Source organism: Nycticebus coucang, chromosome 4, assembly GCF_027406575.1.
Source record: "Nycticebus coucang isolate mNycCou1 chromosome 4, mNycCou1.pri, whole genome shotgun sequence".
Lineage (NCBI taxonomy): Eukaryota > Metazoa > Chordata > Mammalia > Primates > Lorisidae > Nycticebus > Nycticebus coucang.
In genome coordinates, this window is record NC_069783.1 from 132,697,341 (window position 1) to 132,719,825 (window position 22,485).

At 55.9% G+C, this 22,485-nt stretch overlaps 1 protein-coding gene across 6 annotated transcripts in view; it reads right to left on the reverse strand.

Annotated features, from left to right (window-relative positions):
• Window positions 1-19,959, reverse strand: part of LOC128583279 (leucine-zipper-like transcriptional regulator 1) — a 32,582-nt gene extending 12,623 nt beyond the window's left edge. Inside the window, exons 1-21 of one of the 6 annotated variants that reach the window (XM_053587418.1) lie at window positions 18,367-18,475; window positions 17,710-17,874; window positions 12,024-12,237; window positions 11,696-11,805; window positions 11,408-11,517; window positions 11,285-11,329; window positions 10,948-11,044; window positions 10,754-10,866; window positions 10,448-10,534; window positions 9,565-9,656; window positions 9,322-9,452; window positions 9,111-9,226; window positions 8,948-9,019; window positions 8,793-8,856; window positions 8,139-8,215; window positions 7,919-8,036; window positions 6,512-6,610; window positions 6,189-6,264; window positions 5,773-5,877; window positions 2,825-2,887; window positions 227-283 (exon numbers count right to left, since the gene is read on the reverse strand). In XM_053587418.1, coding sequence (XP_053443393.1) covers window positions 227-283; window positions 2,825-2,887; window positions 5,773-5,877; window positions 6,189-6,264; window positions 6,512-6,610; window positions 7,919-8,036; window positions 8,139-8,215; window positions 8,793-8,856; window positions 8,948-9,019; window positions 9,111-9,226; window positions 9,322-9,452; window positions 9,565-9,656; window positions 10,448-10,534; window positions 10,754-10,866; window positions 10,948-11,044; window positions 11,285-11,329; window positions 11,408-11,517; window positions 11,696-11,805; window positions 12,024-12,237; window positions 17,710-17,874; window positions 18,367-18,382 — 2,027 coding nt within the window. In that variant the 5' untranslated portion in view covers window positions 18,383-18,475. Of the gene's footprint in view, window positions 1-226; window positions 284-2,824; window positions 2,888-3,294; window positions 3,585-4,545; window positions 4,894-5,772; window positions 5,878-6,188; window positions 6,265-6,511; window positions 6,611-7,918; window positions 8,037-8,138; window positions 8,216-8,792; window positions 8,857-8,947; window positions 9,020-9,110; window positions 9,227-9,321; window positions 9,453-9,564; window positions 9,657-10,447; window positions 10,535-10,753; window positions 10,867-10,947; window positions 11,045-11,284; window positions 11,330-11,407; window positions 11,518-11,695; window positions 11,806-12,023; window positions 12,238-17,709; window positions 17,891-18,366; window positions 18,489-19,825 lie in introns of those variants that run through there. The other 5 variants (XM_053587417.1, XM_053587416.1, XM_053587414.1 and 2 more) reach the window with 5 other exon arrangements.
• Window positions 19,960-22,485: the final 2,526 nt, after the last annotated feature.

Below are 22,485 nucleotides of genomic sequence, written 5' to 3' on the forward strand. Positions count from 1 at the left end.
GCTGGGACTACAGGTGCCCACCACAATGCCTGGCTATTTTTTGTTGCAGTTTGCCAGGGGCCAAGTTCGAACCCACTACCCTCGGTACATGGGGCCAGCACCCTACCCACTGAGCCACAGGTGCTCAATGTTATCTCCTCCTGGAAGCTTCTCTAGCTTTGCCTGATGGTGACTCTGCTGTGTTGTAGGAGGAAGAACAGGGCCCTGGAACATGGAGGCCACCCACCTGCACCAGGAGCAGTCCTTCACGTCAAACCGCAGGAGGTCATTAAGCATCGTCTTCCTGAAAGGTAGCGGGAAGAGGAGATGTCAGTCAGGTCTGCCATGTAGGACAATGCCCCACCAGGGCCCTGAAGAGGGGCACTGCATGCAGCTGGTGGGTGGGGGCTGTTTGGCTGAGTCACTGACAACCATCAATCAGTTCGGCAACCAGCTGATGCCTAAGGGACCAGAGTGGTGACAACAAAAGAGGCTCCACAGCTACTGCAGCCACCAGCACTGCCATATAGGCAGCCACCACCCTGCTTGGAGTCAGGACCAAAGAGTGATCCCAGCTACCAGCAGCTCACCCAGCAGCTGACTGAGGGCATAAAATGGCCCGAAGGCCAGCGTCGCTGCTCACACTTCACCCCAGCCTCCAAAACTCCTATTTGTACATCTCAGGGCCGCTCTTCAAGGTTGCACCCCACCCCCAATGCAGACACTTGCCCATGCCTCAGGGGAGGCCCTTTGCTTATCTCTGACCTTCCTGTCACTTCTTTATTATAAAACTAATCGGTGGCTCAGGCCTATAATCCTAGCACTCTGGGCAGCTGGGAAGGAGGATCACTTGAAGCCAGGAGTTTGAGACCATCCTGAGCAAGAGCAAGACCCACCTGTACTGAAAACAGAAAATTAATTGGGCATCCTAGTGGAAACCTATAGTCCCAGCTACTTCAGAGGCTGAAGCAGGCAGGAATCACTTGAGCCCAATAGTGTGATGCTGCTGTGAGCTAGGCTAATGCCATGGTACACGAGCCTGGGTGACAGAGTAAGACTCTATCTCAACAAAGCAAACAACAAAAATAAAACAATATGGCTCGGCGCCTGTAGCTCAAGTGGTTAAGGCACCAGTCACATACACCAGAGCTGGTAGGTTTGAATCCAGCCCAGGCCTGCCAAACAACGACAGCTACAACCAAAACATGGCCCAGCATTGCGGTGGGTTCCTGTAGTCCCAGCTACTTGGGAGGGTGAGGCAAGAGAATCGCTTGAGCCCAGGAGTTTGAGGTTGCCGTGAGCTGTGATGCGACAGCACCCTACCCAGGGCGACAGCTTGAGGCTCTGTCTCAAAAAAACAAAATAAAATAAAACAAAACAATGTAACAACTGTGTTAAAGATACAATAAAATGGAAAACAAATCCACTGGCCATTGTACCACCTCACAAGAATGTCCTTGTTCCTGTGAGCAAAGCAGGGCAATCAGAGAGGATCCTGGAAGACCAAAGGCTGAAGCTAGGAGCTCAGGAAGCTGATTGTGTGATGTAGTTCCTCCCTCACCACACCCACATGCCAGAGAAGGCCATCTTTCTTTGTACTCAGCCTTTAGGAAGTTGTTAACTAGAGTGAAACAAATTTGTATCCTGTTTCTTAGTGTCACAATGTAGCAAAAATGTTTCTGCTTATTGCCATAGAGTTGTCACACAAACTTCACCTGCTACAGGACACACCTGAGGACAGAGGTCCCCCATTTCCCACCCACAGCCCAGTACCAGACACCAAGGCATTTTTTGGTTTGGGGGATTCTCATTATGGTTCCAGTAAACATTTCTGATAGATGCTGCTTCCTTATTTCATCCCTTCATTCAACAAGCATATATTGAGCTGTCTTGGTGCTAAGATACAGTGGTGAAAGGAGCACAGGCCTTGCCTTTGGGGAGGAGATGGATCACAGCCAACATAAGTGTGCTTCAGGGCAAATGCAGATGGAACAAGTGGGGGAGGGGGGTCAGTCTCCAGACTGTCCAGGTAGTCAGGGAAGGCCTGACTCATAAGAAGCATCAGAGGAAGAGTAGGAAGTAGGGGAGGAAGGAACAACTGATACAAGGGCCTGAGCAAGAGGACACTTGGTACAATCCAAGGTAACAGGCAGCCAGTGTGGCCCGAGTGCAGCGAGGGGCGTGGAGCAGAGAAGCAGTACCTCATGGAGTGTCATGAGGACTTGGGCTTTTCCCCACAGAGGTGGGGAGATGGCACAGGGAGATAAGCCTGGGATCTGTGTCTTGCACTTGAACATGAATCCCTCTGGCTGCTCTTAAGGAAAGAGACTGTTGGACACAGTTGGTCATGTGCAGACAACCCACTTGCAACACAGGAAAACCAGCCACAACTTAAACGAGGAGAGTTCACGTGAATGGAGGCATGCCCACCAACAGAACATCGGTTAATTGTTAGGAAGCTGTTTGCCAGGAGGTTATACAAACAGGAGCAAACCCTCACAGGTTTAAAAAAAAAAATGAAATAAATAAAACTGTGTCCTCCATACCTTTCAGCTGCAAAGTGAGCATGTGGATGAGGCCCAGGGAGAAGTGCAGGGACAGAAAAGTGCCTGGTAGTGCTGGCAGCAAGAGTGGATGTGTTTCTTTCAAGGCTGCGTCTACTCACTCAGATCAAGAGGGACACTTCCACATACAGAGCACGCGCTACCCACTGGACGCTGTGCTGAGTGAGACCTTTTATGCAGGATCTCATTGCAGGGAAACTGAGGCTTAGAGGCATTAGCTAACGGGTCCTTGACCACAATGCTTCACCCTACCTGGTCCGAACTCCCTGACGCTCACTCACCCATTGTCTCCACCAAATACATAGATGGCATCTTTATAGGCCACCACTGTGTGCTTGCTGCGCCTGGAAAAAAAGAAGGGGTGGGGGGCTGTGAGGACAGGACTTTCCTGGGGAGCGCCTAACGCACAGGACTCATCAGGAGAGCCGCTGCAGGATTTAGACACCTCTCAACTGCTAAGACGTATGGAAACCCCTAAATTTCACCAGCATCCCAAAGGACCATCCAAGCACGCCTCCTCCTACTCTGGACTCCCTCACCCAACCACAGAACACTCGGGACCCTAGCCCAATACCCACATGCACATCTTAGCTCTGGTCCACTAGCCCAGGTCGTGCGGCTGAAGGAGTTCCGAGAGGGACACCATCCCGACACCAATCGTCGCCCTCCATGACCAGGTCCCTCTCCAGGACACCATACCCCGGCCTTGCCCCTGCCCCCCCACTCAGGTCGCCTGGAAGCCCCACCGTACCGGGCACCCACGAATTCGTCGCAGGGCGGCAGGCGCCGCCACCGATGCACTGTTTCGAAGGGCCCGAAGTTGAGCGTCAGGTACTCGACGCTGTCCGAGCAGCTGTGGTCAAAGTCCACGCTGGGGGCTACCTTGGACCGCGCGCCACCTGCCAGGGTTCCCGCCCCGATCGGGCCCCCAGAGCCGCTGGGTCCAGCCATCCCGGGTCCACGCCGGACGGTCCGCCAGAGCCGCAGAACTTGCGGGCACCGCCCCGGGCCGCCCGGAGGAACCACATTTCCCGGCGAGCCCCGCGCCAGGAGCTCGGCACTTCCGGCCGGCGCCGCGCTCCTGCCCGCCCGCACTTCCGGGTGAACCTGACGTTCTGACGTCATGACGCTGCGGCGGAGCACGGGCCCCCGCTTCCGACCTTGCGGCGAGCGTGTAGCTTTCTGGGAGGCATTTTGGGCGACGTACCGGAGCCTGGTTTCCCCGACCCGTTCCCAACACCGTCAGCACTCCTCTTCCTTGGCGCCTGCCCTGCCCAGGCCACCCGGAGACCCCACCCCACCCCCCGCGCTGGGCTGTGTGTGTTCCCGGCATGCCCTGTGTCTGTGCGTGGCTCCGTCTTGCATTGTCCGCGGCTCCCGGGACTCCAGGTGGAGGGTTCCGGGCTTGCAGCGGTCTCAACAGGCCGCTCAACTATCCCTTTTCTGTTTACAACCCGAGGCCTGGCCCCCCAGCGTCTCCCCTCGCCTCTCGGCCTTCTTAATTGGCTGGGAGGCAGCCTAGCGCACAGCCTCTTGAGTTCTCGCTCCTGGTTAATAATAGCAGAGCCTCAGGTGCTTCACATGCAAAATGGAGATTCAGAAAGCTCCGGGCTGCCGTGAGAAGCATGAGGTCTGTCCCAGGACCCAGCTCGTACAGCCCCAGTGGGCAAATAACCCCCAAAGTGTCAGGGATGAGCTGCCTCCGTCCTCGAAGACGCACTTCCTTTAGCATGTGCTGGCCCTTCTACCTGGAATGCCTTTCCTTAAAAACTCAGATCCGTGAACCCCCATAAATGCATCAATGTACAAAGTTATGATTTAATAAAATATAACAACTAAAAAGAAAATTCAGATCCAAAGGCATCTGCTGGAATTGGACCCTAGTGGGCCAGATTTCCTTGGTGTGGTGCTTAGCGCTCTGCGACTGTGCCTGTTTCCCCCAGTGGTCTGCTCTCTGCTTCACAAACCTCGGCCCAATTACACTGAGAGTCATTAACAGATCTGCAAATGGTGTGCATTTTAATTTTAAGATAAGGTCTTTTGCAAGGTCCTGCAAGGGAATAGTAAGGCAGGGTCTGTCCTGCCTCCAGTACCAGCTATCAGTGACAGCAGTGGCTTTGGGGGGTGAGCATCTTCTAGAGGCAGCAAAGGCCTCCATAAAGGGGAGCCAGGCCACAAAAGGCAAGCACTGGGAAGGTTCAGGTTCTGCCCTGGGGAATCCTGGAAAATTGGAGATTGGCATCTGCCCCCAGGGCTTGGCCTCTGTACCTGGGACCCTACGATGCCTGCCCAAGTCCACTGCATTCAAGCTTAGGATCCTTTCCCTGTGAGCCAAGATATGTCTCCAGTCCTGTGGAAATAAGGGGAGGAAGGGTCAGGGCAGAAGACAGCAGGTTCCCCACTGTGGGCACCATGAGCAGCTGGCTCTTGAGAACAGCAGTGGCCTGCTCTATGCCAGGCTGTGGTGCCCAGCAGGGATTTGTACTTAGGCAGATGGAAGTAGACTATTGGGTGGAGGTTCTGGGCTGAGGTGGGAAAGGCTCAGAACAGTCAACAGGAAGGACAGAGGTTACACGTACTTGCTGTGCAGCACAAACAGCCTTTGCGAAGGCAAGAGAAAGAAACAGAAGGCCAGGAAAAGAGTATGTCATTTATCGTGTCCCCTCTTCGTCCTCCATTGTTTCCAGCCTGAGGCCTACCCCATCTCATGACCTCCAGTCCCCCAGTGGCCTCCCAGTCCCTGAAGATTCTCTCCCACAGGGTGACTCTCACTGAGACCATATCAGGATGAGTGTGACAGGTGATGTCCAGTGCCCCCATAACCATCCCACATCTCTGTGCAGAGCATTTCCAGGGACATCACTAGCTAAGCTTCCTCACCTAGATTGTGCCAGGCTTAGCTCAACCACATCCAGTTCAGTGTCCCAGACCTGGTAATTGCTCAAGAAGTAGGCCTTGATCCCTCCCCCCAACACTGGCCCTGCTCTGGCACACACACCCCTTTCCCTTCTGTCTAATCTGAGCACATATAACCAACCTGCTCCCAAACTGCAGTCCTTGCCCCAAACTTCCCTATAGCCTTGGGAACTCTAGACTGATGGATACAAAGAGTAAGGGAAGGGTTCTGGAGGACTGTGGGGGCAGCTGTCTGCCATAGACAGCTTGAGCCAGTACTCCAAGGAGCAACCCGCCTCCCACCCCCCGCCTTCCCTCCCATGCCCACACTCACTCCACCTCCCGCTTCCGGATGGCACGGCCTGAGGCCAGCACCTCAGCCACCTTGGAAACGATTGGATCATAATTCATACTGGCCACTGCGATCACCTCATCACCTCTGCAGGGAGAGTGTGGTGGAACTTGAGGACTGCTTGTCAGCAGCCCCCTTCTTGAAGACCCTGACACACTCCTGTCCACCTGGGGTGCAGGGAGGGATCCTGCCCACAGCAACAGGAATGTCCCAGAGCCCAGGTCCTCCCCAATTCACAGTTTACTGTTGAAACACCAACACAAGCTTCAGGCCTGCCTAGGGAAACTCCAGGCTTCCTCCTCTGCAGGGCTCAGGGCTGGGCTCCAGTTGGAAAGAGTCCTCCTTCCCCACCGAACTCCCGCTGCTTCGCACCCCCGCTGTTACCCTGCTGCTCTCACTTGGTGTAAAAAGCCACAAACTTCAGCTCCTCCAGATCCCCCTGGATGATGACATCATCGAAGCCTTCTCCGTAGCCTGTGAGCCGGGCAGGCCAGTGGCACCCACATGAGCTGGGGTAGGTCTGCGCCCTGTGTCCTCCCAACTCTGCCCTGGACACCCCCACCCTAGACATCCCCACCCTCAACTGTTTAAGTGCCTTCGGGTAGTTTCCTAGCCTCACCCAGGGAGTTCTTAGGGTGAGGTTGTCGTCCCACCCCAGGATCTTCATAGCCCGGGCCCCCAAGCTCTTGACCTCCCCCCTTCCCAGGGCTCCTGGTGTTACCTGCATAGCGCAGGCTCTTGCCGAACATGGCTGTCCAAAGATAGGGCACGGTGCTGATCTCTGCCTCCTGTGCCAGCATGTTCTGGGCCGCCACACGCCCTACAGGACCCAGGGTAGTAACAGCCCTGACTCTCGCCCTTACCACCCACCCAACACTGCCTGCTCCTGGCGCTCTGGGGATCCCTGACAAAAGTGGCTACTTCTAGCCTGCCCAGAGGTCAAAAGGCATCATTGCTCAGACCTCAGCCCAGCCTGCCTGCGGGTGCAGCTGATTGGTGCAGAGGGGAAGACCTGGCTCCAAGCCAGCCACTTATATTGTTTCTCTGGAGAATTTGAATGAAGTGTCCTGTTTTGGAAGGTCTGCTTCTTAGAGCTGGGACGCTAACTGGTGAATTCAGTCATGCACACACACAGCTAACCAGACACATCACGTTTGAAGAGAGTGGAGAATGGGGCATAAAAGCCCAGGGAAGCACAGATGGCAGCCACACGCAGGGCCCCACAGAAAATAGTGAAGGTGACTTGTCAGTTCCTATGAGCCGCCACTAGACCACACTATTTGTACAGGTATGTACATCAGAGTCCCCTAAACTCTTTCCATTAAATCCTAATTAAACTTTGCTAATGAGCCTTTGTTTCCTTACAACCTAGTACTTTAGTCCTTGAACTTGAACAGAAATTGGTACCAGGAGTGGGGTTGCAAGCAGCAGACCCTCAGATAATATGAAGACAGAGGGAAGGGGAGGTGGGTGCAGAGGAGAAGTCCCTTGTCCCAGGCTGGAAGTCTGGTGATCCGCTCTCTATAAGGCAGTGAGGTAGCTAACTTGCTGGCAGACCAGGTGTGCAAAGTGGGTGAGGCTTGGGGGACTTGGTGGCCACCAAATTGTGAGGAGGGAGAAAACTATTCATCAGACAGCACAATGTCTATGCTGAGCCCAGGTCTCTAGGCCTAGTTTCCTGCCTCCAGGGATCTGCATGAGACACTGAGTGCACAGAAATAGTCAAGTAGCCCAAGGGAGACAGCACTGGGTGGGAAGTTGACCTACTAAATCCTTCTCCCTCCCCAGGGTGACTGCACAGTTTGGTCAGAAATTCACCGAGCACGGGTCCTCAAGGATGAAAGCAAAGGAGAGATTAGAGGAAGGACAACTGGGTTTGGGAGTCTCTGGCTGGCCAAAAGCAGTGTCCAGAGAGCACTGAAGGACGGTCTCTGTAGATGGGCCACAGAGCTGACTATGCATGGCTTGGTCACCTGGATGAGGCTGGCCACATAGGCCACCACAGGTCCTAAAATGCCTAACACAGCATCCAAGACCAAGGCCAGCAAGTGAGGCTTGGGCCTGGGACAGGCTGAGACCCTGGATTAGCATCCTGCCCACCTCCAGCTTGCCTTGGGTTTGCCCTTACCCTGGGCATGAGCCATCTGCCAGTGGGGGATGTTCACTTTCCGATTGTTCCTCCAGGCAAGGGGGAAGGTGACAGCATCCCCTGCTGCAAACACACCTGGGACATTGGTCTGCATCATCTGTAGAGGGAAAACCCAGGACTCTGCGGATGGGACAGGGGCCCTGACCTGGACCTCCCACCACCCCCAGCCCAGCACCCTGCCCTCTCTCCCCAGCCACACCTTGTTGACAGGGATGAAGCCGCGGGAATCCAGACCGATGCCACTCTGCCTCAGGAAGCCTGTGGCGGGCACTGCACCTGACAGGAAAGGCCGCTGTGTCCACTCCCTGATCTCACCTTTCTCCCTCCTTGGTGTTCTCCATGCCCCACACCCTTCACTCGCTGTACCAGGCCCAGACTGATGGCCACAGGCTGCCCATCCTGGGGCCTTCCTGCATCCAGTCCCATCTGCCTGGACTCCCACAGACACTTGGGCCTCCCATCAGGCCTGAGGTATCAACTGCCTCCTCCAGGAAGGCCTCCATGAAGTCCCCAGCTAGGGGCCTCCTCAACCCGGTGTTGCCACCTGCCAGCTTTGTGCCCCTCAAACTAGCACCTCAACTGAAGCAGGAACCAGCTAGAGGCCCTTCTGTGCCCTGAAGCTGGCACAGGACAGGGCATGCGGTTGAGCCCTAGTGGGCAGCAGCCATTGGGCACATCTTCCATGCCATGCCTGGGCTAAGACTGGCACACACCTTCCCCAGCAGCCCTGTGAAGTAGGTTCAGTTGCGGTCCCCATTTTACAGATGCGGAAACCAAGACTTGGGAAGGAGAAGGGAAAAGCTCAAGGTCACTTATGTGAACTAGCTCAAGGCCACCCTGCCCACCCACTCACCAATGCCCACCACACAGACGTCAGCTCGCACAACCTTGCTGCTCTTCAACACAACCTCCTTCAGCTGTGGGGAGCAGGTGGATATGCAGGTGAGGCCAGCTGCCGGGCTCAGGCGAGAGGGACAGCAAGCGGCAGGGAGTGGGGAGAAGGCCCACCTTTCCCTCCTGGGCCCGCAGCTCCGACACCTCTGTCTGCATATAGAACTTTACCCAGTTGTTCTCAAATATCTGTCAGGGCAGGTGGGCCGGTGGGTGTCATGAGAGCCCAGCCAGGGGGCATCCCAGAGCTCCAAGGGGCAGGGTGCTGGGCTGAGCTCACCTTCATCAGGGCGCGACCCACACGCTCCCCCAGGAACCTCCGGAAGGGCGTCTCCTCCAGCTCCACCACGGACACCGAGTGGGCCTTCTCAGTCAGATAGGCGGCCACCTCCATCCCTGGGGTGGTAGGCAGGGAGTGGTGGGCTGGGGTCAGCACTGCCCTGGGACTGGCCATGATGATCTAACCATCCCCAATGGCCTCTACCACTCACCCAGGAAGCCAGCTCCCACGACAACCACATTGCGGCCTCGGGCCAGCCTCACCACGCGATTGGCATCCTCTGGCGTCCGGATGGTGAACACGTTCTCCACCTCTTTCCCTTTGCAGCTAAGGGTTTTAGGGCTGAGACACGGCAGTGTCAGTGAAGGCCTCTGGCAGTCCCAGCCCTCCAGTCCTGGCCCATGCCCTGCCTTGCCCAGTGTCCAACAGAGGACAGGAGGGGACACCCTCCCACCTGCTCCCTGGTGCCAGCAGCAGCTTGCTGTATTCCAGCTTGAAGCCATCCTTGAACACGACCTTCTTGTTTCTCACGTCCACTGTGACCACCTGCAGGGTTCCCCACCGGGTATACTGCGGGCTTGGGCGTGGACCTGGGCCTCGCCACCCACTCCTGGAGTCTGCAGTTCTCCGAGACCCCAGCCAGACCCTTGGAGCTGGTCCCACAGGTGCTGTTCCTGCCACCTGGGCTTCTCTCTCTCTCTTTTTATTTATTTATTTATTTATTTTTAACGGACAGAGTCTCACTTTGTCGCCGTCACTTTGACACAGCTCACAACAACCTCCAGCTCTTGGGCTTAGGCGATTCTCTTGCCTCAGCCTCCTGAGTAGCTAGGACTATAGACGCCCACCACAACACCCGGCTATCTCTCTTTTTTGTTTTTTTTAGACAGAGTCTCCATCTGTCGCCCCAACTAGAGTATAGTGGTGGCATCATCATAGCTTACAGCAACCTCAAACTCTTGGGCTCAAGCAATCCTCCTGCCTCACTGTCTCCAGTAACTGGAACTACAGGCACCTGCCACAACACCTAGCTAGTTTTTCTGTTTTTAGTAGAGACAGGATCTTGCTCCTTGCTCAAGTTGGTCTCAAATTCCTGGCCTCATGTGATCCTCCTGCCTCAGCCTCCCACAGTGCTATGATTATAGGAATGAGCCACACTGCACATGGCCTGGGCTTCATTCTTTAAGCTTTGGACATCACTTTCCCCTCAAAGCCCTCCTTACCCACCAGGTTCTCCCATCCCAGCCCTGGGGCTCTGAGCACCTCTACACGGCCTTATGACCTTCATGTTCCCACTAACCCTTTCCTGAGCTTGTTTCCCACCCTTGAGCATGTACCTGGGCCTCAGTGAGCACCTCGATGCCATAGGTGCGGAAGAACTCCTTAGGCCTCAGGGCCAGCTGCTCTGGCTGTGTGTCCAGTGACTGCAGGAGACAGCCAGCTTGAGACGGGGCCAGGTGGCCACTGTTCCATGTTACGGTAAAGCACGCAGGGTCCAAGGAGGGTGAGCCCCAGGTTACACAGGGGCTGTAGGACAGAACTCAACAAACCCAGATCTTTTGGGGGCACCAAGGACAGGCCTCCCCCAAGTGGAGAAGGACACAGGCCTAAATGGTACCCAGAGGGAAGGGTCCCCATTCCACCTTGCTAAGCTTGGGCCGGTCATAGGGGAGGTGTCGGTCCAGCGTGCACAGGACGATCCGGTCGGAGAAGCCCTCCTGCCGCAGTGTCTCCGCACACACCAGCCCAGCTGCACCTGAAGTGGGGGTGCCATAGGCCAGAGCCCACTCCCCTCCACTCCCATTTCCCTCCCTGTCCCTCACACCCCACCACCAACCTGCACCCACAATGAGCACATTGGTGCTGCCGCTGTGTCCAGCACTCGGAGAGATACACTTGGCCATCACCTTGGTCCTTCGCTGTAGCTGCAGGGCCTGGGGATAGTAGGAGGGTGGAGGCTAGCTGAGAGCTGGGATCATGGCCATCCTCTGTGAGCCATCACTCCACTGGGCAAGTCCAACCCAACCTCATCCCCACCACATGGCTCCTCACTTGCTCCCCAGACACATGTGCCAGGCTCCCTCCCGCCACAGGGCCTTTACACATTAAGTTCTCTGGGCCAAGCCGCCCTCCACATCCATCCTTTCTGCCTGAGCCCAGAGGTATCTACTCACCTGCTTGCTGGCCCGGACATACACCTTCTCCTTTTCAATCTTCACCTGCAAGGGTTGCATTGCCCAGGACCAGCCCCCCAACCCTGTATCTCCAGGCTCCCACCCACCACACCCTGGCCCCACCTGGAACTTGGGCAGACTGTCCAGGCCGGGGAAGTCCTCCAGGTCCCCAGTGCTGATGTTGAAGCAGGCTCCATGCCAGGGGCAGCGTACCCGACCACGTGACAGCACGCCTGGGGGCGGGGGTGCTAGGCTGGGGCCACCAGCAGGGGTTCCTCTCCAAGGATCCCTGTGTCCCAGCAACTGCTAGCGCTTCCCCCACAGCCCAGGAGACCCCATTAATAGATGAGGACCCTGAAGCCCAGAGAGGAGCCACACCCCCGCCCTCCATGGGAACCCTGGTCATCTCACCTTTCACCAGGGGTGCTCCATAATGGGGGCACTTGTGGCCCAGGGCATGGAACTCCCCATTGTCCTTCACCAGCAACACCTTCCCCCAGCCCAGCTCCACTTCCCGCATCCTGGGGAGCAGCTGCACTCAGAGATCAGGCCACACTCCTGCGGGCACCTCCTCCCAGAGTCCAGCCTTCTGGGGAGCAGGCTCAGACCAGCAGAAGCCGCAAAGACGGTGTGACCAGGGAGGAGCTGGTCGTGGCCCCTTCCGGGATCCCCCATCCATGGCTTGTACCTTCCCCTCCCACCTTGGCCCTCTGATCCCCCTCCCACGCCCAGCACACACTGGCCATTCTCAAGGTCCTTGACATGGCAGACGGCAGCCTCCACGCAGTCCTGGGGGCCAGGGTAGGAGTGAGGGGTGGGCAGGCGCTCCTCTGTGTGGAAGTGGCGGGCGGTGCCATTGCCCTGGTAGGCACGAGGGCTGCCCTTCCCACTGGCTGACAGCTCCTCCTTGCCCCGCTCCTTCTCGGGCAACACCACCTCAATCTTGAGCTCCACTGTGGGGGACAGCACCGTGAGCCCCCAACTTGGCCCTGTCCTCTCCCACATCAAGCTGGGTGCAAAGACCAGCTCTTCTGGGTGCCAGGAGGTTCAGACCTGCCCTGTGACCTCTCCAGAACTCCCTCTGCCTCACCAACAAAGAGCCATAAAGAGAGCAAGAAGCAGAGGAAAAGTGGCTCTGGGTCTGCTTGAATTATTCTGTTTGGTTCTTTTTTCTTTCTTTCTTTCTTTTTTTTTTTTGTAGAGTCAGAGTCTCACTTTATCACCCTCGGTAGTGTACCATGGCATCACACTGCTCACAGCAACCTCCAACTCCTGGGCTTAAGCAATTCTCTTGCCTCAGCCTCCCGAGTAGCTGGGACTACAGGCGCCCACCACAACACCTGGGTATTTTTGTTGTTGTTGTTGCAGTTTGGCCGGGGCTGGGTTTGAACCTGCCACCCTTGGTATATGGGGCTGATGCCCTACCCACTGAGCCACGGGTGCAGCCCTGTATGGTTCTTTTTTCAATTGCAAAGTTAATGAGGGCTGGGTACGGTGGCTCCCGCCTGTAATCCTAGCACTTGGGAGGCTAAGATGGGTGGATTGCCTAAGCCAGAGCAAGGCCCCATTTCCAAAAATAGCCCAGCGTTGTGGTGGGCACCTGTAGTCTCAGCTACTAGAGAGGCTGAGGCAAGAGAATCACTTGAACCCAACGGTTTGAGGTTGCTGTGAGCTGTGACGCCACAGCACTCTACCAAGAATGACAAAGTGTGACTCTTTCTCAAAAAAAAAAAAAAAAAGTTAATGAGGGAGGCACAGGTCAGAGTTCTTTTGACTCTGAAACTCTCCCTTCTCCTGGAATCTATGTGGAGGAAAAAATCCTGAGGCCCTAAGTCTCACATCTTCTGATGGACAATACTGTATGACTCATGTGCAGACCCAGGTCCAAAACTGGCCACAGCTCAGTTCCTGGCTGGTGAATCTGGGTGACAGGAAATTGAGAGTTCATTGTTCTGTTCTTACAACTTTCCCATAGGTTTTAACTATTTTTTTTTTTCAAAATAAAAAAAAGTACATAGCACAAGTTTAACTTCTTTTTTTTTTTTTTTTGTAGAGACAGAGTCTCACTTTATGGCCCTCGGCAGAGTGCCGTGGCCTCACACAGCTCACAGCAACCTCTAACTCTTGGGCTTACGTGATTCCTCTAACTCTTGGGCTTACGTGATTCTCTTGCCTCAGCCTCCTGAGCAGCTGGGACTGCAGGCATGCACCACAACGCCCGGCTATTTTTCTGTTGCAGTTTGGCCGGGGCTGGGTCCGAACCCGCCACCCTCAGCATATGGGGCCGGCGCCCTACTCACTGAGCCACAGGCGCCGCCAGTTTAACTTCTTTTTGAGACAGAGTCCCACTATGTTGCCCTGGGTAGAGTTCTGTGGCATCACAGCTCAAAGCAACCTCCAAACTCCTGGGCTTAGGTGATTCTCTTGCCTCAGCCTCCCGAGTAGCTGGGACTATAGGCACCCACCACAACACCCGGCTATTTTTTGTTGCAGTTTAGCTGGGGCCAAGTTCCAGCCTCGGTATACAGGGCCAGCGTCCTACCCACTGAGCCACAGGTGCTGCCCACAACTTTAACTTCTAAAGTAGCTATTCTCACCAGTTTGAGAATCGTTCATCATTAACCAAGTGCTGGGTTTTCAGTACAGGGCTCTGGGGCTCTGGGGAGTGACCCTCACAGGGCTGGGGTACACGTGCACAGCACAGAGGGGGTGCATGCCCCCAGTGATGTCCACACAGAAGATACTTTCTCTGTGTGACTGGAGGCCTAGTCTAGAGGAGAGGTAGCTGGAGATTGTCATTTTCTTCTTTATACTTTTCCACATTTTCCAAATTCCCTACGACGTGCCTGGGTTATTTTTCTAATTAGAAGGGAACAATAAACAGAATTTTTAGCAGCGATAATCCAGCCTCCCGCACGGCTGCTACAGGGAGGACGTGTGTGATGGATGCTAAGCCCCTGGCACGGAGTGAGCCGGATGCCAGAGCAGGGGTGCCTCTCTCCATCTCCAGGGTACCAGCCTGCAGTTTCCTCCTGGATTCATCTCTCATCCCCTCCGCCTCAGACCTGACAGCCCAGAAACAAAGACCCCATCCTAGCTGCTTTGATGACACACACTCTTGGCCTTTGCCTGTGTAGTCCCCTCGACGGGACTGCTATCCCTGCTCATCCACCCAGACACAGATCAGGAGCTGCCTCTCCTGGCTGCCCCAGTCCAGCATGCCCTCATCTCATGCTGCGCTAATCCCCCACCCTGGCCAGGCCCTGGAGCCTTAGAGGGCAGTTCTCCTCCCCATCCTTATGTCCCAGCCCCCAGCTCAAGCCCAGACTCAGCAGGGAAGAAGGCCAGAAGGTCAGTTCCTTGACTTCAGCCTGGCAGGAGGGGGTGCAGAGCTGTGGAGGCTGTCAAGTCAGGTGGGGGGTCATGGGTGGGGTGTTTCCCCTCCATTTTCTACATTTTATGTAATGGTGTTAGAATGTTTTCAGAAGAATTAAAAAGAAAAATACTTTGGATTCAGCTGACACCACAATGAGCTGTGGAGCTCACAGGAACAGGCCGGTGGGGGGCAGGGGTGCAGATTATGGCCAAGCCAGGCTATTTTCATTCTCTGCCTCCTTCCAGAAGGCTCAAAGGTATGCTTGCCCATGTAGTCTAATGGAAGCACTAAGTCAGGAGCAGCAGTGGAAAGGTGGATGTTGGAGGGGGTAATCTCTGCTCACCCATAGAATCAACCCCAGTTATATGACTCCCAGCTGCCCATAAGACCCTTTGGTCCTTTTTTTTTTTCTTGTAGAGACAGAGTCTCGCTTTATCGCCCTTGGTAGACTGCTGTGGCATCACAGCTTACAGCAACCTCCAGCTCCTGGGCTTAGGTGATTCTCTTGCCTCAGCTTCCCCAGTAGTTGGGACCACAGGCAGCCGCCACAACGCCCGGCTATTTTTGTTACAGTTTGGCCCATCCAGCGCCGGCCCCATATACCGAGGGTGGCAGGTTCAAACCCGGCCCCGGCTGAACTGCAACAAAAAAATAGCCAGGTGTTGTGGCGGCGCCTGTAGTCCCAGCTACTTGGGAGGCTGAAGCAAGAGAATCACTTAAGCCCAGGAGTTGGAGGTTGCTGTGAGCTGTGTGATGCCATGGCACTCTACTGAGGGCCTAAAGTGAAACTCTGTCTCTACAAAAAAAAAAAAAAAAAAAAAAGATGCTGCCTTCCTTACAAAACAAAACACAGTGCCTACCTCTTTGGTGATAGTGAATGTTGAAGGAGATAGTATGTGTAATCCAGAGTAGAAGCTCAGCAAATGGAATTGGTAGTAGTGTTTTATCAGTTAGCTTTGAGCCTCCTAGCAGCCATGGTAAGAAGGGAAAGCCTTCAGGTAGTACATTGGCCTACTAAAAAGTACCCTGTTTCCCCGAAAATAAGACAGTGTCTTATTTTAAGGTGTGCTCCCAAAGATATGCTAGGTCTTATTTTCAGGGGACGTCTTATTGTTCCTGTAAGTAGGTCTTATTTTCGGAGGATGTCTTATGTTCAGGGAAACAGGGTAGGTGACCAGATGTCAACAGAACTGCACTTCTCCCTAATTCTGCGCCAGTCAGAGACTGGCCTGGCATCTTCTCATCAAGAACATGGAACCAAGAGGACAGCTCAGGCAGCATATGCTGTACGCTGATGTACACTGAGACACAGAATCAAGTGGACAGGATAGAAAGTGAAACATTTGAAGACTCTGTCTAAAAAAAAATATACACCAAGCACAATGGCTCACACCTGTAATCCTAGCAATCTGCGTGGCCAATGCAGGAGGATCTCCTGAACTCAGGAGTCCAAGAAAGTGAAGAATTTGTACAAAGATCTACTGCTTGCTCTGGTCTCCCCAGCTGAACACTCATGGCCCAAATGTTCTCACTCCCTGAAGTTCTCTGAGCCTCGTCCCTGACCTGCCTAGTGTGGGTATCTGGACCTGAGCCTCTGGCTATAGCCCACAGGGGAACCCTATACCCACAGAGAGTCCAGCTCAGAGAAGAAGGGATAATAATGTTCCACAAGTGCTTCCTGTGTGCCAGGCCCCATGCGGACACTAAGCTCAGAGAGGTGAAATCACCTGCCCAACACCACACAGCCACAAGACTGGATTTGGTCTCAAAAGTCCATGCTTTTAGCATTGCCTATGGGGTGGTGACAGTGGCCAGCCCCCCACACTGGAAGTCCTGGGACTGCATGTCCCAGGCAGACTAGCCCTTTGGGGGCCTTTAAAAGAACCTGCAGGTGACATCTTCTCTCAGGGTCTCCTGCTAGCCCAGTAGTCCCACAGGCAACCAGTATGGGACCGCTGGCATCCTTCTGCCCACCTCTAAAAGTGGAGAGCAATGGATCTCATTTGCCTAAGGCATGCTTTGGGGCAAGGAAGATGGTGGGATCTAGCCAGGCCTGGGTATCCATAGCACAGGATTTGGGGAAGGGAGACTGGCAGGCATGTCCCTCTGCCTGGTGGGGCAGCACAGCTCTCCTCCCTCCCCTAAGTTCTCCGTCAGACCCAGGAAAAGGAGAAAAAGCTCATGAGCTCCAAGGTAATGGAGCCGACCAGTATCAGGTAAGGGGAGCTGGGGCAAGCTGGCCAGGGAAGGGTGGCTGGTGGGGGCAGGTGCAGCACTGGCTGGGCTTTAGACACCTCTCTGGGCCTCAGTTTCTCCATCTGTGACATGGCTGCATGCCACTCCCTCCCTAGGTGTTGTGAGGTGGAAAAGGGACAGTGGGGCCTGGAGGGAGAGCCCCACAAACATGAGTCTCCAGTGGAGAGCAGTCCCTGGCCTCCCCCAGCATCCGAGATGCCCCACTTCTGGCTGTAACTGCTCAGGCTGGGCAGGGTGGATATTTCCTGTACAAATGGAGGGGTGTGCCCAGAACGGCCCAGGAAGCTGCCTGAGAGCACATGGGGCACGGGGCTGGGGTGGGAGAGGTAAAGCCACCAGGGACCTGCCTGCTGTCTCCTCACAGCAAGTACAGAGGTCAGAGTGCTCAGGCCCATTTTGTAGAGAGGCAACATGAGGGTCAGTGAAGTAATTTGCATGTACTAGGTCACACAGTGACTGAGAGTGTCCCCAGAAGCCCACTTCCCAAGCCTTGAGGGACACAGTTCCCTCCCCTCCCCCACAACAGGAGGAACCCTCTTCTGCCCTTTCCAAGAAGGGTGCAGCTGCTATTCCCACCATTAGCACCCAAAGCCCCAGATAAAGATGGGCATCCAGTGGAGGGGGGCCGGGAGAGCTGCTGCAGGCCCCCACTCCCTGCTGCCTGCAGCGTATTAACATTCTGAGCGGCTCCTGCCTAGCCTGACCTACTTCGGTGGCAAGTGCAGAGGGGGAGGAGGAGCAGGAGAAGAGAGAGGAGGGAGAAGGAAGGATGAAGGCAAGAGAGAAGATGTACCTGGCTTGGGCTTGGAGAAGCAGCCACCCATGGCGAGTGGCCTGAGGCTGGATGGGCCAGAGGAGCACCGATGGTGGGCTGTCAAAGACCTAGGGCGCCCCCCATGGGGCTGGACCCCCAGGTGGCCCTTAGAGATGCCATCCCAGCTGGAGCTGCCTCCAGGACCTGCATCAGGAAAGGGCTTTGATGGGGGTATGGGGAGAGACACGGAGATAAGCTTCTGAAAGTCTTGCATTTGAACTGGGAGCCCATGAATGTAGGGAAACTGGCATGGGACCCCGGAATGCACCTCCCCTTTAGGGCTGTCCAACCCAGCACCCTTAGTCCCCCCTCTTGCATTTGCCTGGGCTGTCCCTGCACACCAGGGGAGCCCCAACCTCAGCCACCCATAGTCCAGTCCCACAACTGCTTTGTCCAAGAAGTCCTCCCAGATTTCTGCTTTCCCAGCAGGCTCTCCACCCCTGACTTCCCCTCTAGAAATCCCACAGCCTGGTAGGTTTTCCTGGGAGGCCACAATGCCTGGGGTCAAAACTTGAGTCATCTGGGGCAAGCCAAGGACCTCCTGGACCTTGGGTTTCTCCTTTCTACAATGGGGGGGCAGTGATACTGGCTTCCTCCTAGCCCCAGCCCCGCCATGGTTAGCCCTCTAATACCCACCTCCTCTAAGGGCCATCGCTTCTCCTTGTTTCCAGCCTGAGACTGCCTGGCCTTGGAAGGCCAGGCAAAGAGGGCAGGGGTCCAGGAGGCGGCCCAGACTCCACCCCTCCTCCCAGCAGGAGCTATGGTCAGGAGCATTGGGGGTGGGTATGGGGCGGGGCAAGTCTCTGGTCCCCAGGGAAACCCAGCTCTCTGGTGAACAAAAATGGGCTGCCAGCCCAGGCCTGACAGGGTTAGGGGAGAGGGGAAGCCAGGCACATAGTCCTGCCACCACCCATGCCCAGAAGCCATAAGCTCCTCCACCCTCACTGAGGTCCATCACTAATGCCCACCAGGCCTGTGGTACTGAGTTCACACCCAGCAGCAGATGGAGAAAGAGGATGGGGTGGGGAGGAAAAGGGTAGGTCTTGTCAAGGTCAGGCAGCAGGTGGGGGTATGTGTATGGCCTCCCCCCTCCCCGCTTTAGTTAATTCTAAGAGAAATCCGTGCTGCCATGCCAAGGTGCCCTCAAGGCCACAGCATGGGCCTTCTGGAAGATGCAGCTGATAGGTGGACTTTGGAAGGGCCAGGACAAAGGCGTGACCACCCTATTGTCAACTGACCTCTACACTGTTCTTTCCTCAAGTCTAACTAGAGGTGGGGCTAACCCACTGGGTCTGGCTCAGATTCCTGGCCAGCTTGTGGGCGGGTGCCTGAGGGTAAGGAGATGGGAAAGGGAGGAAGACAGGCTGGGGAAGACCTTTTTCTGCCTGGCTCCAACCTTACAGACCTTATGGCCCTAGAGTCACCCAGTACAGGCCAGGAGAGGGTGGCTCCCAAAGCCACCTGGGCTACCCCACCTGCCCCTTCCTTGGGGCCCCTCCATGGGTCCAGCTTCACCTCTGTCTCAGCCCTGTCCTTTCCTTCCTGCATGGCCTCAAGGCCTCACCTGCTGGGCCACAGACTGAAGAAGAGGTAAGACCTGGTCTTTCCACTAGAGGCCTGTCCCAGCTGTTCCCTTCCTTCCCTGGTTCACAAGGGTGTCTCAACCCTCCAGGGCCTCAGGTGTAGAAGGAGACTGGGTTGGGCTTTATTGCCTCCCCCCACTGCAGGCTAGGTCACCCTGCTCAGGCAGTGGGTGAGGGGCCCCCAAGTTTGTGCAGAGCGTAGTCTGCTTTCTGCAAGCTGCCCTCTGCTGAAAAGTTCTAGCAGTGAGCAGTGCTAACTGCTCACCAAGAGCCTGTGTCCCTTCCCAGGTACCCCAGCAACCTGTGAAGCAGGTAATAAATTCCCTGCACCTCACACAGGAGCCCCTGCCCTCTCCCCCAGGGCACCAGAGTCCCCGCTAACGTGTCCTCTACCTCCCCTCTTCGCCCCATAGAGGGGTCCTGCCCAGCTTGGCCTCAGTGTCCGCTCCTCAGCCTGCATCTAGGTTTGGGGGCTTGGCTCCCTCCCATCCCCTCAGGGCTCAGACGCAAACCTCTGGTCCACTCTCACTGCCTTTGCACGTGCAGTTGCCATCAGCCTTGCCGGCTCCGTCCCGGTCCCCTGCCAGACTCTGCAGCCCAGGAAGGGGACTGTCACACAGTGGGGTCCCTGCGGCCAGGGGAGAAGGACGAGTTCGCTGCAGCCCCTGGCCTGTCTCTCTGGTCCGACTGCCCAGCCCCAGCCCCCAACGCGCCGACCCCGGGTCCGAGACCCCCCGGGAGGCTGGGTGGGGACCGAGGTCCCGAGGGCCAGGGTCCCCGGGCGGTCTCTCACCTGGCTCGGCGCAGGCCTGGGCTGGGAAGGCGCTCGGGGCCGCGGCCGCGGGGCGGGGGGGGGACGGGGAGGAGCGGGCGGGGGCGGGGCCGGCGCTGCGGAGACACTGCGGCCGGGAGCCCGCGGCGTCCAGTACCGCCCCGCCGGGCTCCGAGGGTGGGGGGCGGTCAGAGGTCAGGCCGGGCCTTGGCTGTCCGCTCCTAGTCGCTGGATGTGTGTGGGGTGTGGGGCAGCGGGGGTCCCTCCGGACACGGACGCCTCCAGCTACGTCTGGGTGTCCAGGGATGCCGAGTTGCCCCAAGTCCAGTTGGGGTTCTTTTTCCATTTTTCTCTTTCCTAAGTCTCCCAACCATATGTGGGCAGCTTCTGGGGGAAGGTGAGCTACTCGGAAGAAATCTCTCCAAGAAAGAAAACCCGAATCACACGCAGGTGCCCCACAGATGCCATCACCCCTTTGGGGAATTCAGTTTCTCAGGCCTCCTAGCTCTCACCAGACACTCTGCTCACAGGCATAATAATAGAGTTTGTTTGTTTTTTTTTAATTTTTTGAGACAGAATCTCACTATAGAGTGCGTGGCGTCACAGCTCACAGCAACCTCCAAATCCTGGGCTCAAACGATTCCTCTGCCTCTCAAGTAGCTGGGACTACAGGTCCCCACCACGATGCCAGGCTATCTTTTGGTTGCAGCCATCATTGTTGTTTGGTGAGTCCTGGCTGGATTCGAACCTGCCAGCTCAGGTGTATGTGGCTGGTGCCTTAGCAGCTTGAGCCACAGCTGCCAAGCTCTTACATGCATTTCATTTCATTTCTTTCTTTAACCATTGCAACACCTCAAGGAGGAAGATTTTCTCTATCTCAAATTTATAAATAGGGAAACTGAGGTTCAGAGAGGTTAGGAACAAATTGGTAAGTGGCAGAGCAGGGACTTGAATCCTGGCAGACTGGCTCCACTGGGCTGGGCTGAGGCAGAGAGGTGTGGGAGTGGGAGGGTTCAGGCCTGCCAGGCTCAGCCAAAGCCACAGGGTCTCCAGTGGAGTTCAAGTCCTGTTCTGTGACCATGGCAGTCAATGAACCCCTCTGCCCCAGCTTCCCCAGGACACAGCAAGTGACTGCAGTGCCCTCCCCCTAGACTGCTGCTAGGACTCTATGACAGGTGCAGAGCCAGGCATGGGACATAAGGGGCAGTCAGTGGGAAGTGGGATGGGGGCTGCTAAGTTTGGAGAACCAGAGATGAAATGGGGAGACAGGTCAGTGCGGGGGTTGTGAGGAGGCCAACAACCTGGGGAAACACCCCAACACAGGGCAAGGGCAGCCCTGATACAGGGCAAGTTCACTGTGGCACCCTTGGCTCTGGGGACCCAGCTCACTCGAGGTTCCTTCTTCCCTATGGTGGGGCAGAAATTGCAAGATCTTTATGGAAGGCTGGGAAGGCAATAGCATTCTAGCAGCCTTGACTATACCAAATGGTGCAAATGGCTGGGTTGTGGTGAGGCAACCTGGGATGGCTGGGAGCACCCACTCTCCACCCCACCCCTGGCCCTGCAGATACTCCAAAGGCAGGGAGGGAATTGCTGAGTTTGGAGAAACAGTGAGTATGGGGAAGGTCAGCCCACTGCCTGTGAGGGGCTGATCCCTAGGCATCTCCACCATTCAGCAAGCTTGTCCCTGCCCTCCTCACTTTACTCTCTCCCAGTTTCCCCAGTGCCCCACACCCCTCACCCTAGGGTCTCCAAGCAGGGGTGTGTAGGATGGTCCTTGTTTAGGTGAGAAAGTGAGCGATTAGGGCGGCGCCTGTAGCTCAAAGGAGTAGGGTGCCGGCCCCATATGTCGGAGGTTGCGGGTTCAAACCCAGCCCTGGCCAGAAACTGGGAAAAAAAAAAAAAAAAGAGTGATTACAGCTTATATGTCTAACATTGGGGTTGCTACTGGCGCCCCCTGGAGGCCAGTCTGAGGGTCAACAGGGCCCTCTCTGAGCCTTGGAGTTCTGGGGCAGGAGCAAGACCGGGGGTCCCTTCCCTGAAGCCTGATGTGGATTTCCAGATGGGGAGACCTCCGTTTAACTAACGGATCCTCGGGTATTGTTGAGGGACTGACACACAACAGCTAACACCTGAGCTGAGGGCAGCTCTGTGTGTGTGTGTGTGTGTGTGTGTGTGTAGAGGGGAAGCTGGATACCAGAGTGCACACAGCTGGCGCTATGGTGATTTATTCACGTGAAAGCAGAGGTTGGGGAGCCATCCCCTGCACAGTCCTTGACTCCCTGCCTCGCCTCCCCAAGCTACTGCATTCCAGCCTGTCCCCAGCCCAAGTGTCAGGTCCCCTGACCACCATGTTCCCAGGGGCTCTGTAACTCTACTTTCAAGGCTAGCCCCAGTGAC